We start from the raw sequence: 22,362 nt of genomic DNA on the forward strand, positions 1-22,362 counted from the left end.
TCTGACACATTTTTGCATATTACCAAGCTTTTATGATTATCCCAATGGGATTTTGAGGCCTCCACACTACATTTACAATCATTACAGACCTACCTGGCAGACCAAAAAATCAGATCTCTCAAAACATCTGGACAGCAATCAAAGAACACTGCAAAGCAGTTCTTCCCATGCCCTTTCCCACTCATTTGCTGTTAAAGAAAGGATGCCAAAAAATTCTTAACATACGGGTTTATGTTTCAAGAATTACAGTAAGCTCCTCCTTCAGAAAACGTTGCCACAGTTGCTTATAATCTCATCTAGGAGCTTAAGAACTGAATGGCTCCTGAATGTCTTTTTATGTTTGCTTATAGGTGACATTTCCCCTGCCAAATCATTTCAGAGAGGCTGAGGCACACAGAAAAAAATCTGTTACTGTTGTGCAAATAAACAAGGGTCCATACTTATTTAACTGAGCTTCTTGGTTTCTCAGAAACAAAATGATTTTTTCTAGAAGAGACCTTTGGAGGTCATTTTGTCCACAGTCTCAGCTTGACCAATTTTGAAGTTAGACCTGACTTCATAGTTAGTTTGCATTTCTCAAGGCATTTCAAGCTATTTGACAAGATTCATAATCATTGTCTTCCTTTTAACTGATGAGTAAAGTAGGAAGGAAGTGAGGAAGACAAATAACTTTTTGAGATACAAGTTTGGAACAGAGGACTGACTTTTAGCTGCTCTGAAAGATAAGTTTTGCTGTAGATCTGAACGTAGCAAGGATATCACTCCATATCTCATGTGCCTAAGTTTCATCCTCTTTTTATTTGGCTATCTCAAAAAGACTTCTGTGGTCAGAACATTCGGTCAGTGGTGTTTTTAATAATATTGTAGTAAAAGAGGGCCTTGTTTTTGTTTTGAATTGTTTCTATTTATGGAACTGAGGGAGGAGTATGTGTGGTAAGAATGAAATTGTCACAGATTTGTCCATTTCAAGCACAATGTATTAAATGAGCTTCTTCAACTTTCTTATGTCATCTAAGACAGTTTTATTTTCCAGTTTTGCTGTATTATAAAAAATAAATGAAAAAAAAATGACTACAGTGCTAACCTTGGATAACGATGAATCTTCATCTTTAAAACTTTTATTCTCCATCCAAGACATTCTCCTTGTATGGAGCCTACAAACAAGAACGTCTATAAACATGACTGCCAGGATTAAAGCTAAAGGTGAGCCATAAACTTTATTTCAACAAGATCTCGGTTACAAATTAACTTTGCCAATGCCCAGTGTGCAGGGCTTATACCACGTGGTGTTTCAGGAAGTGGATCCTGGTGCTGTTCTCTGCAGACACGCGATGTCATTCCTCTGCATTTTTTAAATCAATGATGTGGCAGAGTTATGCACACAGAGGAGTGGGAAGACAATTGCCAAACTTGCAAATGTATCAAGGTCTTTGGCATTGGTGTGAATTGGGTTTCCTTAACATGAAATGTAGCTCAAGTAAATTCATTTTTGTATTCTTTTTTTCTTTTATTTTCATGTTAGATCCTGCAAGACAGGGGCAGAGGTACTGGCATTCTTTATGCCAGTTCATAGATGCCTGTAAGCATATATGTCAAGCTGTCTAAGAATATATGAAGTGTACAGGCTTCTATTCAAATCCAATAATTATCATTTTATGTGAAGTAGTTACATATTAAGGCTTTGAAATGGCACCCTCATAAAGGTAGCTGAATTGTGCCAGACTTGTGGCTAAGTGCAGCACTTTTTCTTCTGTGAACAGCTAAAATCTGTGCTTTCATTCATATGTACAGATGCTACCTTACCCCAGACACCTCTGTAGCATACATGCATTTGGAACGGGAGCAATAGGTTGGGATAAGAAGAACACTTGAAATGAATGTATTTTTATAGTTCTTATAAAGGGATAAGAATCATCCCATACACAATTAACAGGTTATTAAGCTGCTTCATTACCAGTATATCCAACCAGGAGGAGTATAAATAGGCTCTTCTAGACAGGCAGTGATGGGAGAAAATATAGCTGCTGTGTGCCAGAAAATACACTACTGAATATATTCTTATTCTGTAAGTATAAGTATGTTACAGATTGAAGTTTTCACCTCCGTGTATTTGGGAACGTGCCCCTTTTACAGCAGTGATACATCATCGGGGCTGCTTTTCAGCTGCACGTGAGCAGCAGAGGCAACAGCTGAGAGGCATTTAACAGCTACTTTGTGAAGCTCACTGAGCTGCACCTGTGTGCTGTGAAGTTCTCCGCGTGGTCTCCACCAGGTAAATACTTGTAAGTTTGAGTTCTACGATGGTATCCCTGAACTGCAGTTTACTTTCACTGAAATAAATGTAAATAATAATGCTTTTAGCATGTGAATTGGTGTCTGCCAAGCTGGGTCCGTAATTTTGTAAGACTTTAAAGGAGCATAAAAAACTGACCACTTATAAAACTAATATATTAAAAGAAGGGAAGAAAATGAGATGTTAATGTTTAAATCCATTGGATAGTCACAACTAAATGTCCAGCTCTGCATTTTCCCTGTGTTAGGAGTGACTTAGCAGCAGCAAAGTTTTTTTGGTCACCAAAAAGTATATTTCAACCCAACACTGATATTGAATTACAAATTAAAAATCTATTTAAACAAGTAAATTAAAAAATGTATAACTTGCAATATTTATCCTCTAAAAATTATTAGAGATTCATTAGTGCTGATAATAGAAAATGTAATAGCATAATGAGAGCATTTTAGAGGCTTTTTGGTTATGGCTGCTTTGAGATAAATTTGAGTTTGACAGTGTCTCTAAAAATGTTCGTGGCCCCTAACATTACAGATTCTCCTACTGCTGCCACCCAGCAGAAATGCCTAGAGCAGCATTTCTATGGTAGCTAAACCAGATGGTGTTTTACCATTGCAGAGTCTCACCTGTGAAACAGAAAGGAGTTATAGAGGAAAAACTGCTTATCTTGAACTGTAAATAATGACAAGGAAATAGTCCTTTATCCAGCCATTTTCTGCAGAAAGCACAGGACTTTCTGTTTTGTGTGTCATCTTACATACACTTTCTCAAAACCAACAGGATTCAGCTTTGAAGCCTCATACAGGACAGGGCCTAAAATGCAAAGTGCTTTCTGCCAGCGATGTCCGCTAAAGAAATCCTGTGCTCAATTGCACCTTTTGTTACACGTAAACTCTGGCACTGATAGCTCAGTTCGGACACAGCAACGTCCACAAGTGCAATTAATTAGAAGCAGGTGACGATTTTTCGTTTTGAGGATTTCAAAGCTAAGAAACACGTTGTGCTTTGGGAAGCACACGTGCATACTTTCCAGATTTGAAAATCAGAAAAGGAGGAGGAGAGGGCCGGGGGGAGCGCTCAGCCCCCATTGAAGCCCCCGGGCGGGCTCGCCAGGATCGCACAGAACTGAAAGCAGGTAGAGACACTTCCTGCAGGCAGCACCGCAGAAGGGAGTTTTCCTCTGATCTCCCTCAAAAACCAATCAGGCCAGATCAGCCAGGCGTTGATTCTCCTTCTGTCCCTCCTACACCTTTCCCAAAGACCCAATGGCCTTGTCCCTCTGGGAGATTGACTAGAGTCACATGAGCCGCACCGAGGGCAGGTAACTCAGGAGAGGCGAAGGGGGGGGTAAAAAAAAAAAAAAAAAAAAAAAAAAAACCAGGCTCAGGCTGGGCTTCTGCCATGATGTCAGAGGGAAAGAAACCCACAGCTTGCTAATTTCACCTCCCAATCGGCCCCGGGAAAAGGAGATCACCGGGAACAGGTAGAGATGCGAGTTTTCTCCGTTTTCCTTTTTTTGGCTCTCCAAAGATCTGACTTCTGACCAGCTCTTTCTCTCCTCTTAATACCGTACTCTTCATCTCTCCTTTCCCCTTCGATCACTTGGAGGTAGGGGGTGAACCTTTGCGGGATTTTGTTGTTCCTTTTTTGTCCGTTTGCGTGTCTTTCTTTTACTTTTTTTTTTTCTCTTTTTTTGACCTCTGCTTTTGATTGTAGTTGTTTCCCCCTGTGGTCATGACGGCTTCGCACAGTGACTCTTTGGTGGTGTTGTTTGGGGCAACAGCTGGTGCATATGGGGCTAAACTGGGTTCGGATGAGAGGGAACTAATTCTCTTGGTGTGGCAAGTTGTGGATCTCCCCAGCAAGAAGGTACGGCTTCGACACCCGGCGAGGGCGCGTTGCGGGCGGCTGCCGTTTGTTCATTTCACAAATGCACCCCGGGCAGGGCAGACCGGCCCTCCGCTCACCGCGTTACTCCTTCACAAAGCCCTTCCGTCCTTGTCGGTTTTGTGCCCGTTTGAAGGGAAGAGAGAACGATTTTAAGGAAAGCTAGGCCGCTTCCCGCCGCCCCCCGCCCCGTCCTTGCCGATCCGTCGGTGGTTCCCACTTCGGGGACGTCTGCAGCCTCCCAGCACAAAGCTGGCTGCAGCTCGGACGCGCACGCTGCCCCGGCGGCTCTCGGCGTAACCGTCGGGCCCGGGGCGGCCTGCAGCGGGCGGCTTTTGTTGTTTTTTAACCGACGTCTGGCAAACGCTTAAGAGAACCTTAAATTCCTTTAATTTTTATGCTAATCTGAAAACGTGTTCCAGTTTCCAACCCAACCCCCCCCCCCCAAAAAAGAAAAAACAAAAAAAAAAACCCTATTACGAATAAGAATCCCTAGAGATAAAAGGCTTTGACAAAATGAAGACGTTTGCTTTGATAAAACGATCCATTTTGTGAAGAGATCTGGGAAGCTGCCTTAACACTAGATGATTTTCCCCTTACGTTGAGCAACTCCCTCTAAAATGAGCTCTGCGTGCCATGAAGGCCAGCTCTGGTGCCCGGAGCAGACAGCGTGGCTCTCCCGGGTGGGAGGGGAAGAAACCCAGGCGAAAGGTTTCGATTTGTGAAATCGACAAATGCTTTTTCTCATTGTGATCGTTACCGGGGCAGAGATACTGCACCTTGCTGATTTTTTTCTGCAGTCTGAAAGCGTGTTACCAAGAGCCCGTTCGTTTGTTCCTCACTTTTGTCCCTTGTTTCTTAAATGTTTTTAGGTAGGGACGCTACACAAATCCCTGGTGAAAGCAGACAATTTGGAGTTAAGTGACCAATGTCGTGAAGTGAGTGGTTTAACACCAGAGGGACTGGGCAAAGCTGAGCCTCTGGACCGGGTTCTTCAACAGGTGAGATGCTGCTCTTCGGAAAAGGGGCTCTTCAGGGTGAAATCTGGGGACGACACCCAACTGTTTGGTAAAAGAAATACTTCAACTGTCTTTCACTTTGAAGTCATTGGCAAGTTGTTGTGTTTGTGACAAAGCTAACCTAAACAAGACCTGAAACAGTTGAATTGGGAGCCCTGGAATTCTGAAAGAGTTGTGTTCAATGCCAGCTGATTCTCAGAAGCTCTGGCTTCTGATTATTCTGATAGGCACACTTGTGTTCCAAATTTCTCTTGCCCGAGACTTTTTTTTTGTTTTAAAGTAGAATGATAACAGCAGTACTGCTTAAACTTTTGAAATGCAGGTGGCACATGTTAATATACGGGCTCATTGCTGAGTGTGAATCATCTCTCAATTGTTATTCTTCAAACTGGATGAATTCTTTAAAAACTATCTTATGTGGAACGCAGCTTTTTTATCTATATCAGTCTTCCTGATGAGCTTAATTAGTGATTGATTGTTTCTTCAGTTTCTGTATTCTACTCTGACTTATATCACACTGATATGTGATTTGGTATGGTCCTTTCACTTCTAGAGGCCATCAATTACTTTAAAGCTTTTAATGTGAATACTGTGTACTTACTCAGTTCCTGAAATTTTACTTTCTTTCCCTTTTATACATACAAAATGTGCTCGAGTGGAAAAATACAATAGTGCATTTTTGTGGAACATATAAGACTGGCTTTCCACACCTTGTCTGAGTCACTTGTAGGTGTGTTTCAGCAAGAAACTTGCTTAGGCAGTAGAACAGGTTCGTGTTGCTGTAAGTTCTGGTGACACAGAGATAGCTTGGCAGACTGACTCCTAACCCTCTTTGATATGGAATGGCTAACATTTCACTCTGGAGGGGTATCTTTAAAAACAGAAATATGTAACTGCAGTGTGTCTTAGAATTTCTTGACATCAGCCATGAATGCCATTCGTTACACATTTTGCTGGATTCTAAGATCGAGAGGTGATTTTAAAAAAAAAAAAAAAATTTAAGCTTCAAAATAACCCCTGAGAAAATGCACAGCTGCAGGTTTGGTCTTGTCCCAGATCTTGCACTAAAGACATCTGGAACAGCTTAGCCTAGTACACTCTGTTTACCTTTATAACAGACACACTTTAATTATACTCAATACTTTATGAGAGATTGTATCTTATTGCTGTAAATTGCAGTGTAGGTGGGTCTGCGTTAGCAAATAAAAGGAAATACTACCTTTGCGTGTAGGTGTGGTAGGGACTCTTGAAAAACAACAATTTTATCCCTTTTGTTGGACATATCTGTGCAACTAGTGATTTTGTTGTTAATTGTGGCATACCCGTTGTGATGCAGCTGGTTCTGTCTTGGGACTCCTGGAACACCCTTCACCTCAGCTTGTGTCCCTGCCCCTCCATGCTTCCTGTCTCTCTGGGAGTTTGTGGAGAATTAGTTCCTCCTTTCATCCTTTCCCCTCCAATTGTAGCGAAAGGTCAAATTCTGTATTTTTTTAACAGAAAATCCTTTTCTGCATATTTTTTTTTAAGTCCATTAAATGATTTAACTGCATTGTGTATTTTTAAGGATGTTCCAGCTGTTTATAGGTACATGTAGATTTTTTTTTTTTATCCTCATTTAAGTATTTTGATTAGCCAAAGCACAGGTAGATGAAGTGATTATTTGAAAAGGAGGAGGAAAAGGAAGTAAGCTTGTACCTTGATTTGAGATAATGTTATAGAGTCTGTGAAATTAGCTTTCCACACCCTGCTTGGGTTGTGGTAGAGAATCTGATGATGCAGCTGCGAATTGCTCACTTGAACACTCAGCCTTACAAATAAACGTTCTCAGTGCCTGCTTCTGGCTTTTTCCTTCGGTTCTCAGCCTCTGCATGTAGAGGGAAGTGAGACTCTCCAAGCATAAAGCCATTGTAACTTCTGTCTGCATTTCGGAGGTTTCTTCCGACCTCAACCACTCTTTGATTCTGATTTGGCAAGTCATAACTGATAAACAGTAGATGAACTTCTGTGGGCCTGGAGTTTTTCCACTGACTGTGGAAGACCTGCTAATTTTCAGTTCACTTTCCAGGAATGGTGGAGTCTACCAGTAGCCTATAGTCTGTGGTTATGTCTGTCCTCCCCAACAAAGCACTTCCACAAATGTTGCATCATTTCAGTTGTATTTCATATTCTGCAGCATTGCATCTTACACAACTTATTACTTGGATTTGACTTCAGTATCCTGGAATAGATGTTTTCCCTGATATATTTTACTGTGTAACTTTACAGAGAGACATTCTGAATCTCAGTGCCCCCTAAATAAACAACATTTATATTGTGTACATTTTGCTGCAAGGTTTTAAATATTGGTTTTGTCCAAGCTCACAAATGTTTGATTCCACACGTGCTAGTGCATTTATGGGATCCACCTGTATGTTCTGGCAGGTGATGTGCCATGTTTGGCATGAATGTTTAGATAGCTATTTTGGTTGGGGAAGAGGGAATCCTCGCAGCGTACAAATATTAGGGTTTATTATTATTATTTCACCTTGGAAGCAGTCTGCTTGATGTATTTAGTTCAAAGTGAAAGTTGTAACTTGGCTCTGTTTTTGAGCCACAAATGGTGAACATATAACTGCTGACAGAAATGTGTTGTTGTAAGTGAAGAATGCTACTGGGTAGAAAAAAAATGAGGATTTTTTTTTTTTAAAACAAAGTAGGAAATCTCAAGTTCAATGTATGTCTGGAACTGTCTTGAACCTGTGATGTAAACCCCTTAGCACATGTTACCTACAGGACTTACTGAAGGGAGCAGTGTCCTACATTGCTTCCTGCATTTCTAGGACTTCCTTGCCAAATTACTTGGGTCAGATCTAAATCATAGCGCTGGCTTGTTTAGGATGTGATTTAGAGTTTTCTGAATAACTGCTGTAACTTTATGGTTTCCCAGTTTCAAAGACTATAGGGGAAGAAGAGGTTTCAAGTTGCTCTCTGAAACCTCACAGGATTGGAAGCTTGCTTTAAAGGAGCAAAACCAGAATGAACTTTGCCTTTCTCTCATCCCCATGATTCTGTCATTAAAAGGGCTAACATCTTCAAATGCTTCTCTTATTATAGCCATGGGGATTCTTAAGTTAAAGATTGAATATGAAGTTGAAAGTGTTGTGGATTTCCCATGCAGAAAACCTGGCTGAATCAGCATGATTTGCCTTAAGACATATTACTTTCCTTTTGCAAGATGTTATTTGCATGTCACCCTGACAAAGGATACAGTCTCAGAAGAGCTAACAATTTTGAAGATCTGACTGAAGTATTTAGCTGTAATTACCTTCTTACTTTGAACGATATACATGAAAAGGGAGTTTCTCATGAGAGCTGGGTCTGCTTTGAGCCCGTTGAAAGCATCCAAATTTCACCTGTGGAGTGACATTTCAGCATGAAGAATTTGTCTGCAAGACTGTCCTACTCTTGCTGATCTTTCATCACGCTGTGTTGGATGCAGTATGTTAGTGATGCATTTGGTTTGGATTCTTAAACATAGAATGACCAACATGTTCATTTTGCCCTTCTTTGCTAAACTGTGCATAAAGTAAAACTAGTGAGACTGTCAGGTCTCATCAGGTGATAACAAGGTACTAGTTCTCTAAAGCCTGTTTGAATGTTTATTGATAGTTCACCTCAGTTGCAGGAGCAGTTTATTTTCTGAAGTATCAAGAAATTCTGCAAGAAACAAGCTGGTTAGGTGAGCGTTGGGAAAGAAATGGGGGAAGAGGTAGAAGAACCACTGAATTCCTCTAACCTGATAAACCGGGTTTACAACTCACAACTTTTTAAAGAGAAACTTGTTCTGCAGCCTCCTCTTAAAATGCTAGCAGAAACTGTTCCTGGCTCCTTCTTTCCAGCTGTCACACTTTCACTTTGGATAAATGATTTTTTTTAAAATTTTTTTTTTTAACGCACCTCTTAGGCTTCAGACTGGAGAAGGAAGCCTGAAAATGTGTGCTGACTGCCAATCAAAATAAACATGAACCCAAAAAATACAGGATACGAAAAAAAGGAGATTCATATGTATGTTAGTGGTAATGCTGAGCTGTTCTCCTGGATTAGAAGGTTAATTCATGTTGTTTTGTTTTTGACCACCTTAAGTATAGCTAACTCAAGAAGAAAGAAGCATATAAATATTTCTCTGTGTTCAAAGACATTTTATTGAAACTGATAATAGCCTAAATTTTATTTCTTTATTTGGTGCTGTGTCTGGTCTTCCAGCGTGAGATTATTTGGTGACTGTATTGGCCCAATGTAACACTTGTTAGAGTCTATATGTTGGAGTATTTGCTGGGTCTGAGTCTGGAAGTTTTGGAGCAGGTGTTTGAGAAACCTTTGGCAAGTGTTACTGAGCAGGCTGTTCTTTCCACAGCAAATATTTAGGGTGTAGTTTCACAAGACTTGGCTTCAGCAGTGAAGCCAGCTTTTTCTTCCCGTGTCATAATTTGCCATCCTCTTTGTTGTGACAGTAAAGCTTTTTGTGAAGCTGTGCTATGATCAGGATCACTGAAATGAGCAGATAGGGTGGGATCTTCTAAACTGCTTTGCTGTCCAAGCTTACATCCCATGAAACTACACCCTTCGACTTCTTTCATGATCCAGCTTGTTTGATGGTGATGCCAGCTTAAAGTATTTCTGCCCCCACATCATGCTCTCAAGCTGCAGTTGCACAAAAACTTTGTGGCACCTTTCACTTAGTGGTTCTCACATGGACGTCTCTCCCCTGCATTCTGATAGTTCACAGGGTTTGGGGGCTGCAAATGGAGCAGGATGCAGTTCTGAGTTGAATACCAGCTCTGGAGTGGATCTTTCTGAGCAGTGCAGCAGGTAGATAGTTTGAGGACAGCCACAGTGCCAAGGTGAGGGCAAGCATGCAGGTGAAATGAGAGAAATGCTTTAAGGCAGGTAGGATGCCAAGCAGTTTGTAGTGTGGCCTTGGTTTTGTGTCAACAAGAAGTGATGAGGATCCCCTGAAAGACAGAAGGTGGCCTTCAGGTTGTCAGAGCAGGTGAGACACAAAGCCCTGCTCCTGGAGGATGGCTGAGACATACAGTCTTATGTGTTGTTCTTAATTTGTGTTAGCATCTAATAGCTTCCTGTTCTGTCTGATAAATTTAGCTGAGCATTAGTTAAATGGTTTGACACCTTATACTGGAATACTTTCAGTCTTTATGTTGGGGAAGTAAGGGTGTGGTAATGCTTCCTGTAGCTTCAGGCCTCTGCAGTTTGGAGTTTTGCTGTTTAGTAATGAAAATGGACAGCAAGTGAAAGAGCTCTAGTGATTCTGTTAACTCTGTAGTGGGCTAGGTAAAAGATTTTTTTACTACTACAAATTCTCTGTGCTACTCAACTCCCCCTGAGTTATCATTAAAGCACTGAAATCTGCTCTCTTGAACAGTTGAGAGTTAATAGAAGAAACAATCTCTGTGTTTTATATCTATAATGTATGCATAAATATGCATAATGTGGGTGCATTTGTTGTTAACAGCATTTGTGCTCTGCTAGCTTTCATGGAAAAAAGCCAGCTAAAGGCTGTAACTTTTATCTGAATTCCTAGAGTATTTAAACCTAGCTTTGTTTAGGTGCATTTAACTTTAGAATGACCAGAGGATTAAATAAAGAAATTTGTCTAAAGCTGTGTATTAGTTTCTCTGAAAGCGTAAAAATGTGGTATTCCCAGTGAGACGGGCTATCTTCTTCCTTCTCTTAAAATGAAGGGAGATGGCAGTATTCATTAGGGGTGAATGATTTGACCTGAGCAGGCTGCTTGTGGCAGTGGATGCTGCTGCTTGTTCCAATGAAGATAAGCATTAATGTTAATTCTCTCACTGGGATGAGATGGATGAGAATATATAGAAAATAAACACTACAATTACAGGTGTGGAGAAAGGCTGCTCAGAGTGGCTTGAAGTGCCTGATTTTGTTCAATGTTTAGAGCTGTATCCCTAGCAGTTTGCAGTGTCCTCACTGCTGTGTTACACCAAATACTGGGACTTCTCTTGAAATTGTATTTACAACTTTTAAAAAGCCTCTGGAAGATGGTAAAGTGCAGGGTGGAAGCTTGTTAATGAAAGCATTGCTGGTGGTGAATATGTGATCCTCAAAATTCTTGAACTTTGTTTTATTACTTGCCATAAGTAGTTACTGAAAAAGTCCTTGGAAATGTGTTAATGAACTATTTTCAGGGCTTTCAAAATTGTCAGAAGGATAATAGAAGAAGAATAAAGGACTTGGATTCCACTATTTTAATAATAAAGACATGCAGTGCTTCTACCAGTCCTTACACGTTAACATGGAAGCAGTTGAGAAAATTCTCTGTGGATACTCTAATGTCTGCAAACCTGCACTGGCACTTAATCTGGCCCTTGTCACAGCTTGTGGGAGGGCTGTGCTGTTCTTGCATCAGTGTGTTGGTTTGCACAGAAAACAAAAGCACCTTCAGGTTAATATGCAGCAGATCTTGTGTGGCTGCATGCTTCCAAATGAGAGCAACACTTCTGTCAGAGTGTTAGCAGCACTTCCCTGCTGAATGTTTAGGTTTAAGAGTGACACAGTTACAGATGCTGACAGGAGTTGATGTTGTCAGCAGAGCAGAGTTGTGGCCAGTGCCATAAAAATGCTGATTGTGATTTGATTTGTTCAGGAGTAGCTATTTACATAGTGTCAGCTCGTTATTGTTTTATGCTTCTTGTGGTTAAAATTAGAGCTTCTGTGTCTTTCAGTTAGAAACATAAATAGAAACACTGTCTTTTCTCTCACTTGTATCTGTGGCCTCTCCTTAGCAAATTGTTGCCATCTAAAGCTTATGAACGTGAGTGACTCCTCTCTCTGTTCCTCTATCTGTTTGGCAGTCTTTCTGGTGAAGCCAGAAGGCTAAAACCAGCAGGCTAATATGGAAGTACTGCGTACAAGTGGAATAGTTACAACTGACAGGATTGTAATTAGGAAAATGGAATATCAAATAATTTAAGGTTATTAACAAAGCATCATAGAATCTCAGTGGCTGTGGATCTCTGTGTCTGGCATGTTATGTGAAACTGCGTGGTGAAATGCTTACTGTAGCAAGCAAGTTTTAATCTAGGGCCATTTTGGTATCCTCAAGTGAGAGAGGAAAAAGCTGATGCCATGTAATTTTATTCCCCAGAAGTAGGACTTCTATATGTATTTGAAATTCAGTAGAATAATGAAAGATTTGTCTTAGACAAATCTTGTGTTAGAAATCTTTAGCAAAAAAAATAGGAACAATGAATTGAAAACCTATGGATGTGTTAATTGCATTGGTCTCAACTAACTTACTTTGCTGCTTTTAAAATTCTTTGCAAGTTTAGTGATTTGGTGTTGTCCTCATATAGATCTTGGCAAATGGTCTTTTTTTCTTCCCTGTTGTAACTCTTATTCCCTCTACTGATCTAGAAATATATTTTTTCGTAACAGTTGCTGCTTTTCATGAAGACTGCAAGGATACCATATTGTTCTTTTTCATCAATTTATGCCAACTACATGCTCATTTCAAGCCAGGAAAATATCAATACTTAGAAAGGCAATTTTGTGTATGTATCCTCAGTAGATACAGGATCTGAAGCCACATTTGCTCTGGAAACCTTGTTGCATTGCTCTGATAAATGTGCTGGTATTCCTTAAACTGTTCACAACTTACTCCAATGTACTTCTATATGGTAACCTCTGTTTTGCTTTGTTATAAGCAACTGCTTTACTTATCTGTCCCTTGCTCGTTAAATCCACATGCTGTGAACTCTGTGGTATGTAAGGTAAATATTACAAGGAAATTATTGGGAATTGAAACTTTAATGTGCTCACTGTTTGTGAGCATTTGTAGCTTGTGAAAAGAACAAAAAGCCATCACTTCTGTTTGAAAACTCTTGAGTTTTTCTTTCCCATGGCTACTGTGCCATACAAGAGAGGGGCAAAATGTACTCAGAAGGGGATATTGTTAGTGCTAAAATATTGGAAGGAAACTTAATTTCAGGACTGTTACTCCTTGTATCACAAATCGTTACACGATGAACTTCTGCTTATTGTGAAGATTGTTGAAGGACATCAGGTAAATATCTAAGGCAGAAGAAGAAAGCTGCTGCAATTGTGATATACATAAAGAAATACAAGAGAATATGAATCATCTCCCACTGCTACACTCACACCTCGGATAGAAATTACTGATCACAAGGAGCTGTGTGGTTTGCTTTGTATTCTGTACAATTCCCATCGAGTCTGCTCGGTCACAGAGTTCCATAAGCAAAAAGCTACCTGGGAAAGAGAATGCAGTTCTCTGAGATTAAACAGCATTTAAATAACGCTACCATTCATGTTCTTGTTCTGCATTGGGTAGGTTTGAATCCCTTGGAAAGCCCAATGTAAGTGGACTGCTCAAATCTCAGAGGTAATTATTTTGCTTATTTTCACTTGTCCTTTTATCAAACTTAATATTTGATGCGTGGCCTTGTTGCTTCAGTCTGTGACTTCAACATTTCAGAGGCTAAAGGCTAGCTGGCTTAGAGGTCTGCTTCTCGTTTTTGCTTTCATAATGGCATGTTGAACAAGAAAGGGAAAACTTGAAGCAGTTTCGTGGAAGTTTTACCTTTTTTGCTCATGTTTGTAAGTTTGTGCAAGGATTACTTGGATTCTTTTATAAGCAAAAATACTTAATGGATCTCAAGTCTGTTATTCAGGACAGTCAAAGTGTATTGTATTCTTACTGTACAGGTTAAAGTTGAGGCAGAAGTATGAAAGAATCTAGAAGAAAAGAGAATTGTGGATGATATATACGTCTTCTTTTTATACTTCCTCTTCTTTCCTTGGTCATTACTGCAAAAAGAACTTATAAAAAGAAAAGGGAAGAATAACAGAAAAAAACATTTAATGTTAAAGGCATTGGCTGTTCTACAACTGGTTAAGCTTGCACTACAAACAGTGAGGTAGTTGAGTAAATAGAGCAGTACCATGCATTACAGTCAATAGAGCCAGTGCTAAAGATCACATTGCTATTGAAATTTGTCCTTGAAACAGAGGTAAGAGAGAGTGGGGGGTCATATAGAATACTGTGAGAGAGAGCTTGTGCTTAAATTTAAAAAAAAATAGGAAATGCTAATAGTACCATGTTGAAACTTAGAGTTCAGGAGGTGTGTTCAGCATTTTCTTTCAGGCTGTGGTGAGTTGTTCTGTGAGCTGAACTGACAGCCAGCAGCCTATGTGGTGTGTGAGGCACTACACTGTTGTAATCCTGCTTGAAATATAGGTAAAAGGTTGACAGAATATGGATTATTATTGTTTTTGTTGTTGTTGCAAATATTTCAGGTTTCCTGAATCTTATCTTTTGTATAATGACAGACTTGTGAATCACCCACACAAACACATGCTAAGGTGATCTGCAAGGTTTGTAATTTTTCTGCATTTTGTTTATTATTGCTTTCTGGTGGCCTCTTCCATAGGGGTTAATTTAAACAGAAAAACAACCTGCTTTTTCTCTGCAAGTGTTTCTTATTGGTTGGTTCCCTGACACATAATACACTTGTGAAGTAAGTCCAGAAACTGCAGTTCTTATGCTGCTGGACTGGGCTTCTTTTGTCTCACACAAGACTAACCTCTGGTCCTGTGCACATTTCAGCACTCTCTTATTAAAACAGACCGTGCTTTTGAAGATAAAAGCTGTGACCTGATTGCTGTGACATTTAGGTGGTCTGAACCACGCTCTCCTCTTTTATGCGTAATGCATTACCCGAATTAGATGCTATAGATACCGTAGCTGGAAAGCATACAAACAAGCTAGGGCTGCAAACTTCTATCTGAGAAATAATTAATCAAATATGGTCATAAAATCCTCAAGTGATGTGGGTTGGACAGGTCTTTGTCTTGGCAGAAGGCATTCTTTCCTAGGAAAAACTAAACTTTTAGGTAGTTTTGTTTACTTTGTGACACAAAGGCCCAGGTCCAGTTAAAATGAGGCAAGGAAATAAATAAGGTATAAACTGTTTCGAAAGTGTAAAGTTTCTGATGATGCTGAGTCACAGCAATATTTTTGATGCTGTACAAGCTGTCCCTGGGACAGACAATCCATGACAACCATTGCTTTGTTTCTGTATTTATATTATACTGGTTACTGAACCAGCAACGGCAGGTTAGCTTCATGTAAGCTAAATGTACGCCCTCTCCGTGTAACTGTGAAAGAATATGGTGAATTTAAAAGTTGTTGAATGGAAGAATGTAATCAACTGGAATTTTTTCCCTAAGAGGTGTATGTGGCTATGCAGCTCCCTGACTTTGCCGTCACACTGGTCACCATAGAGTTGTAATGAGGACAAAGTAGTATTATTTATTGAAATTTCAAATTCCCAGCAACCAAGGATGAAAATGGATATCTTCAGATAGCTTTAAAAATAGTTATCCTGTATTTATTTATTAGCTGCATGTTGTTTTGAAGGCTTACTGTGTTTGGAATTTATGGCAGAACTCCAGGCAGATGTTGATTGAGGCTTTAATCGCACTATCTTTTTTGGTAGAAGTTTGTGCCATGTATGGAGAAGTGTGAAGATGAGAAAGGAAACAAGAAGGGTTTGTGTCTATACAGATGCTAAGTGTAGATGAAACTGTGTTGCAAAAGCATCAGAAGCAGCAGGACGTGTGGTGCCTGCTTTGCTGTTGTTGAAACTCTGTTCAGGTAAGAATACAAAATGACAAGGTTAGTAGGTAAAAAGAGGTTGCAGAGAAGACTTGAGTGGAAGCCAGCTTACAGTGCTTGCATGCTGGGTGCCATTTCCTGCAGCTCCTTGAGGCTGAGGTAGGCAAACCTGTTCTTACACTTTGGAATTCCAAAGCTGGACGGAAACTGTGCTGGCTGAGGGTAATACATGGATCAACAGTGGTATAACATCTCAGGTATGCCTATGGTGGCCATTGTGATTGATTACTCAGTTATTTCGTACCATTTCAGTACCTTCATGCTATAGGTGACCATGCTGAGCACTGTTGTACCATCTGTGGCATGCTAGAAATGAAAGCCACACCTTTGTCCAGGCTAGTTTTCAGTTGCTCAGTAATCTCAGGCATTGGTGTTGAAGAGAGTAAAATCAAACTGGCAGTATTGTTTTCTAGTATTTCTCGTGAGTGGACCTGGGCTGCTTGTGTCATCTTCAAGTTTTCTCCACAGAGAAATGAAGCCCAGAGGCAATTCTTTTTTCACACTTAAATGGTATCTAAATGTAGTAACTTCTATGTAACAAGGGGTGGGGGTAATCAGCTGCAGCTTGTTGGCTTAAGTGTTGCTTTTTCTCCATACAGCAGTTTCAGTACAAGGTCACCATGCATCCATTATCAGCCATGTGGAATAGCAGTTAACAGATGAACAAAGGCAATGGCTTACTATAGGGTTTGCTGTTTAAAAAGTTACCTAGCACAATAAAGGGTTATCATACTTGTAAATACTGCTGAAATGCAGTCTGCACACTTTCCAGTAGTATTGGCATGCTTTAAATTCCACCATTGCATGGATAAAGCTGACATTATCAACAAGGTTTGAAGAGTGAAGGAGTAGAAAACTGCCAGTGGAGAGTATTGTAAATAAATGTGAAACCCTTGTGGGTGTTGAGTCTAAGGCACAAAGTCCAGGTGAGAGCATATTCCAAAGCCATCATATCACACATGGATATAGTGTGTATGTTCAAGCTTTGTATACCACACGGATGAGCTGTTACTCGTGAGATTTCTCATGCTGTTAAAGCCTTTAATTCTTAAGGGAGACTTCCCTGGGTGGTTTTCTTTTTTTTTTTTTTTTTTTTTTTTCCAGCAGTGCTCCAATCTTGCTTATGTTTGGTAGCAGAAGAGTTATTTTATCAAACTCTGCTGCATCTCACCCTTTCTCTCAAGACACACAAACTCCACATATGAGCTAAGGTGACACTGTAACAGTCTTGTTGAGCTGCAGAGTAGACAAAACGAAGAGCCCTAAGAGACCAGAGTCATAGAATAGCTGAGGTTGGAGCAGACTTGTGTTTCTAGGTCAACCCCTTAAAGCAGGGGCAGCTAGAACAGGCTGCCCAGCACTGTGTGCAGTTGAGTCTTGTGTATCTCCAAGGATGGGGAGATTGCAAATTCACAGGGCAGACAATGGAAATCTCATTCCAGGAACTGCACCTGCAAGAATATGCTTGGTTGAGGCTGTTCTCTGGTGATAAATTGTAGAGGGCACTCTGTGAAATCAGTCTCCAAGGCCTGCAATATCTTTGCCTGTGTTTCGTTTTTTCATTTGTGTTTGATGCTTCTCTTAGCAGGAAGAAGACATCATTGTTTTGTGACGTGTGCTACAAGCAAAGAATAACTCACACCAAGGCCTAAAAGACAGCTTAAAGCTCTGATGTTGTGACTTACAGTAATGTGTAATAAGTAATGGTTATTTTCTATTTTTTTTTTTTTCTAAACACAAGTCTGAATATCATATATGGTGACAAGTAGTCTGGCTTTAGTTGAGGCATATGAGATGCACATTTAGGCTGCACTTTGCAGTGAACTAATGTGTGGTCTCATTGCTAGGAGAGCTATAATTAGGAGGAAAGTTTAGTGTCTTTTTCAATTGACCAAGGACATGTGTCAAAGTGGGGGAGTTTGCATGAAAATGGACTCTGATGTTTATGGGTTGAAGGAAAAAAGCACTTTATAGTTGCTATTTAAGTTGTTTCTGTAACATAAAACTGTTATATGTGCAAATCTGAATAGATCTTAGTGTCAGTGGTACGCTGAGGTAGATAAATTTCTTTTGTCAACCTGTCCAATAAACCGTAGTTCTCAAAATTCATAATGCTAGTAAAATGTAATGAAAATGTGATAATTTTCAGCATCCAAAGCAAAGCTTTGAGAAATAATGATGTGAAATTTAGAAACCTCAATTTCATGAATTTAGAAAGCCTGAGTTATTAGACATGCAAACACAGATGCTCAACTGATCTGATAAGATTTCCTAGTTTAACTTGTCCGTATGCATAACTCTGTACAAAGAAGATCCTTACATAGACATCTGTATGTAGGAGCCACATGCCTGTAATGGAGCCTATGCTGTCCCACTCTTCATTCTAGCAACTTGTTGATGGAGGAGATCTTTTACATAGATTAAAGAAGGTGTTTGCAAAAGAGACCTGAAGTAGATGTTAAGTTCCTGTTTTGCATAGAGATGCATGCTTATTAGAGACAGAACTTATTCTATTTTAGAAATAATGGGGGCCTTAAGAGATAGGGAAGGCACATCTAATTTTACAGGTTTTAGCAAAGGGGATGTAAGCAGCTCGACTCCTATGACTCAGATAAAACTTTTAATCTCAAACAGCACATTATAAAGTTCTGTGGAGTGTATCTTTGCTGTTTGTCGTGGACAGCTGTGTATGAGTAATTTAAGTTCAAGGGAGTATAATGGAATATAGGATTCTAGGTGAGCTAAAATAACTTTTTTTTTTTTTTTTCTGAGTTATTCATGAAAGTGTTCCTTTTAATTGTGACCAAAAGATGTCACTCCTGCATAAGGTTGTTGTTTATTTTTTTTAATTAAGCATATTCTCTGTCAAAGCAACAGTTAGAATCTTCTTTTTGTGGAAGAGGCAAACACTAATGTGTGTGTATTTGTGTATGTGTATAAAAATGGGACTCCACACCTCTTTTGCAAAGGACTCTAGAACATGGAGGCTGTTTAGTTTTTTTTTTTGATGGGCTTCATATTAAATCAGGTATCATCTGTTGGGTTTGCGGTCTTAATTTTTGGCTGGACCAGGTGTGACTTGACTTCCTGCAGTCTAAAGATGCCATAGAAGTCAAAAATGAGCACTTTTAAATAAGATAATGTGGCAGAAAATTGATTATTTATCCACATGTATTAGCACCAAATTTTAATCTCTAGGTAATTTAGCAGCATTCTTTTAATTTCACTGATATGAAATGATGCTCTTCCACGGTGAGGACCATCCAATTGTGCAGAGAACATTGATAAATCTTCCAGTACCATCTTTCTACGTGGGGATATGGATACATGTCTAGCTTTAGTGTGGGATGTAAGCTGGGCTTCTTTCTGGGAGCTGATTTTGTCCAGAGTTAAGTTCCAAAGATGCCTTTAATTCTTTGGCTTTGTGAACAGTTTTGTGTTTAACCTGGTTTCATTAGATGCATTGGGTCAGTAGGGCTAACAGAGTGAAGCAGATAGTGCTATAAACAGAAATGGTCCAGGTTTGAAGAAGGAACAAACCTGATGAGAAAGAAGCAGCCAAAAGTTTGTTAATTTTCAGAGGTGAATGGAAGAGAGAATCTCTGCAGATTATCTTGGTTTTAGATTTAGAATCACAGAATTATTTATGTTGGAAGGGATCCTGCAGATCATTTAGACCAACTCCCTTGCAATGAACAGGAATGTCTGAAGCTCAATTGAGTGCTCAGAGCCTGGTCCAGCCTGACCTTGAATGTCTCCAAGGACAGGACAGCCATGATCTTCTTGAGCAAACCTTTTCCAGTGACTCACCACCCTTATTGTAAAAAAACAAAACAAAAAAACCCAGAAAACAAAAACAAAAACAAACAAACAAAAAAAAAAACTTTATCCAGTGTCAAGCACCCCTCCTTCAGTTTGAAACCATTTTCCCTTGTCCTATCAAAACAGGCCCTGCTAAGGAGTCTGTCTCTTTCTTTCTCACAGCCCTGCTTTAGATGTTGAAAGGCTGCTGTCAGACCTCCCCAGAGCCTTCTCTTCTCCTGGCTGAACAGCCTCAGCTCTCTCAGCTTGTCCTCGTAGGGAAGATGTTCCATTCCTTGGATCGTTTTTGTGGCTCTACTGTGGATGCACTTTAACAGGTCCACATCTCTCCTGTGCTGTGGACTCCACATCTGGATGCAGTGCTCCAAGTGAGGCCTCACCAGTGCAGAGTAGAGGGTCAGGATCACCTCCCTTGGCCTGATGACCATACTCCTTTTGTTGCAGCTCAGGATACAGTTGGCTTTCTGGGCTGTGAGGGCACATTGCTGGATCATGTCCAGCTTGCCATCCACCAGTGCTCTTCAGGTCCTTCTTGACAGGGTTGTGCTCCATCCTTGCATCACTAGCCTGTACTGATAGTGGAGTTTATTGTGACCCAGATGCAAGCTGCTGCACTTGGATTTGTTGAGCCTCGTGAAGTTTATCTGGGCCCATTGTTCCAGCCTGTCTAGGTCTGTCTTTGGGTGTGTTGACTGCATCACACAGCTTGGTGTCATCTGCAAACTGCTGAGGGTGCACTCAATCCCACTGTTGATGTCATTGGTGAAGATGTTAAAGAGCACAGATCCCACTACTGACCCCTGAGGGATGCCACTTGTCACCAGTCTCCATCTGGACATTGTGCAGTTGACCACCAGTCTCTGGGTATGACCCTGCAACCAGTTCCTCATCTGTTGAACAGTCTACCCATCAAATTCTTATATTCTCAATTTGGAGAGAAGCATATTATGGACAACTGTGTCAAAGGCCTTACTGAAGTCCAGGTAGATGTCATCAGTGGCTCTTCCATTGTCCTGTTACGGTTAAACCATCCTAAAAAACAGTTTTGTTGGTCAGGCAGGACCTGTCCTTGGTGAAGCCAAGCTGGTGAATATTTCTTGGTGAAGCTGGTTATCACGTATCACCTCCCTGTCTACCCTCTGCCATAGTGTCCAGCAGGATTTGTTCCATGAACTTGTCTGGCACAGAGGTGAGGCTTGCAGGTCTGTAGTTCAGATACAGTTCGCTTGTCAGATGGATGGCTTCTGCAACTGAATTACGTCTGTTTCATTACCATCCCAGCCACAGACACAGCTCAGATGCAGTGGCCTTTCTCAAGGATGGGAGCTATTTTTAGTTAGGGAAATGGGAATATCCAAATAGCCAGAGGTTTATTTTAGTGCACTGTAACTACTGAAAGAGCTCTGAGGAATCTTCGTGTTTCTCTAAGATCTACAGCTTTGTTCAGTTAAGGCTCCAGGAAGGGGGCTGTGTCATTTCAGCCACTTGGGATTCATTTGTGGAAACACAGCAGCTTGTGCTGGCTTTCATCCAGCTTTGCTGCTGGCAAAACATGTCTCTGCGCTCTCTTTGTACTCTCTGCTCCATGACCAAAAGCCTGTTTAGCCAGTTTTTCAAAGTAGTCTTCTGACTCCCTCCTTCCCTCTCAGCACATTTTCCCTGAGAAATGTTTTGTGTTTCGTGGAGGTAAATGTATAGAACAGCTTGTTTAATTTTTTCTCTTTTCTCTGCTTGATTTTTAATCTGTGTATCGAATTATTGAACACGTTCCTTTAAATATTTAAGAGTGATTCATCAGAACTCTAGCACAAACTGAGCGGCGGAACCATGAGGGGTGGAGGATGATGCCTGTACACTGTGCTTCCTGCAGTGAGGACTGGTTGCGAGATGCAAACAGCGATAATTAGCGCTCTTTAACTCAGTTACTACAAAATGACTAGGTGAACAGGGAAGACAAGAGGGTGTGTGAGCTTGGGGGAAACCTGAATGTGGGGCAGCGCTGTGGAGAGCAGGACGAAGGGGGATGACAGGAGGTAAATAGCTGAGATGGTTTTTCTAAGTGGAGTTGAGGGAATGTGGGTGGAGTTTACAAAATGGTTGAACTGTGGACAAGTTGTTGAAGGTGTGAGAGAAAATTGTAATGTAAATCTGGCACTGGTCTTAACGTGTTTTTATCTTGCTGTATTTGGTGTACGAACGTTGCAGGTTGTGTTCTGAGGTGCTGCCTGAAATTTGTAGCGTGAAAAAGGAGGCTCAAGTGGCCTTTCAGCTGAAGCTTGTAATCACTGAACTTGTATTTACAAAGCTGCATTAAAATGTATGTGCAATAGTTGCTTTAACTCCTGAACGTGTGTGATAGACTTTATCTGTCTTCTCAGTTGTATGGGAAACACAAAAGAAAAAAGATTAATATTTCAGTGCAACAGTCTTGATTTGTTTATTTTTACCAATGTATTTAATACTGTTTGGTCTAAGTGCTTCCTCTCTTATCCAAACATTTTTTCCTTTTTATTTTCTAATTTGAAGACTTTTTGAGAGCAATTTGCTTTACAAATAAATAGGAGTTTCCACTCCTGCATTTCCTGCTTCACTTCTTGATTCTGATCAGAGCAGCTCTCCAATTGCACTTG

At 40.3% G+C, this 22,362-nt stretch overlaps 1 protein-coding gene across 4 annotated transcripts in view; it reads left to right on the forward strand.

The window, feature by feature from the left end:
• Positions 1-3,625: 3,625 nt before the first annotated feature.
• ESRP2 (epithelial splicing regulatory protein 2) overlaps positions 3,626-22,362 on the forward strand; it is a 42,433-nt gene continuing 23,696 nt past the window's right edge. For 3 of the 4 annotated variants that reach the window (XR_006169256.1, XM_042821307.1, XM_042821306.1), the window contains exons 1-3: positions 3,626-3,773; positions 4,007-4,159; positions 5,050-5,178. Coding sequence is in view for 3 of the 4 variants with exons in the window: in XM_042821307.1 (XP_042677241.1) it covers positions 4,025-4,159; positions 5,050-5,178 (264 nt within the window). In the remaining variant the exon portion in view is untranslated. The remainder of the gene's footprint in view (positions 3,774-4,006; positions 4,160-5,049; positions 5,179-22,362) is intronic. The other variant, XM_042821305.1, reaches the window with a different exon arrangement.

Source organism: Centrocercus urophasianus, unplaced genomic scaffold (assembly GCF_019232065.1).
Source record: "Centrocercus urophasianus isolate 14NV4802_14NV808 unplaced genomic scaffold, USGS_Curo_1.0 seq_2, whole genome shotgun sequence".
NCBI classification, from domain to species: domain Eukaryota; kingdom Metazoa; phylum Chordata; class Aves; order Galliformes; family Phasianidae; genus Centrocercus; species Centrocercus urophasianus.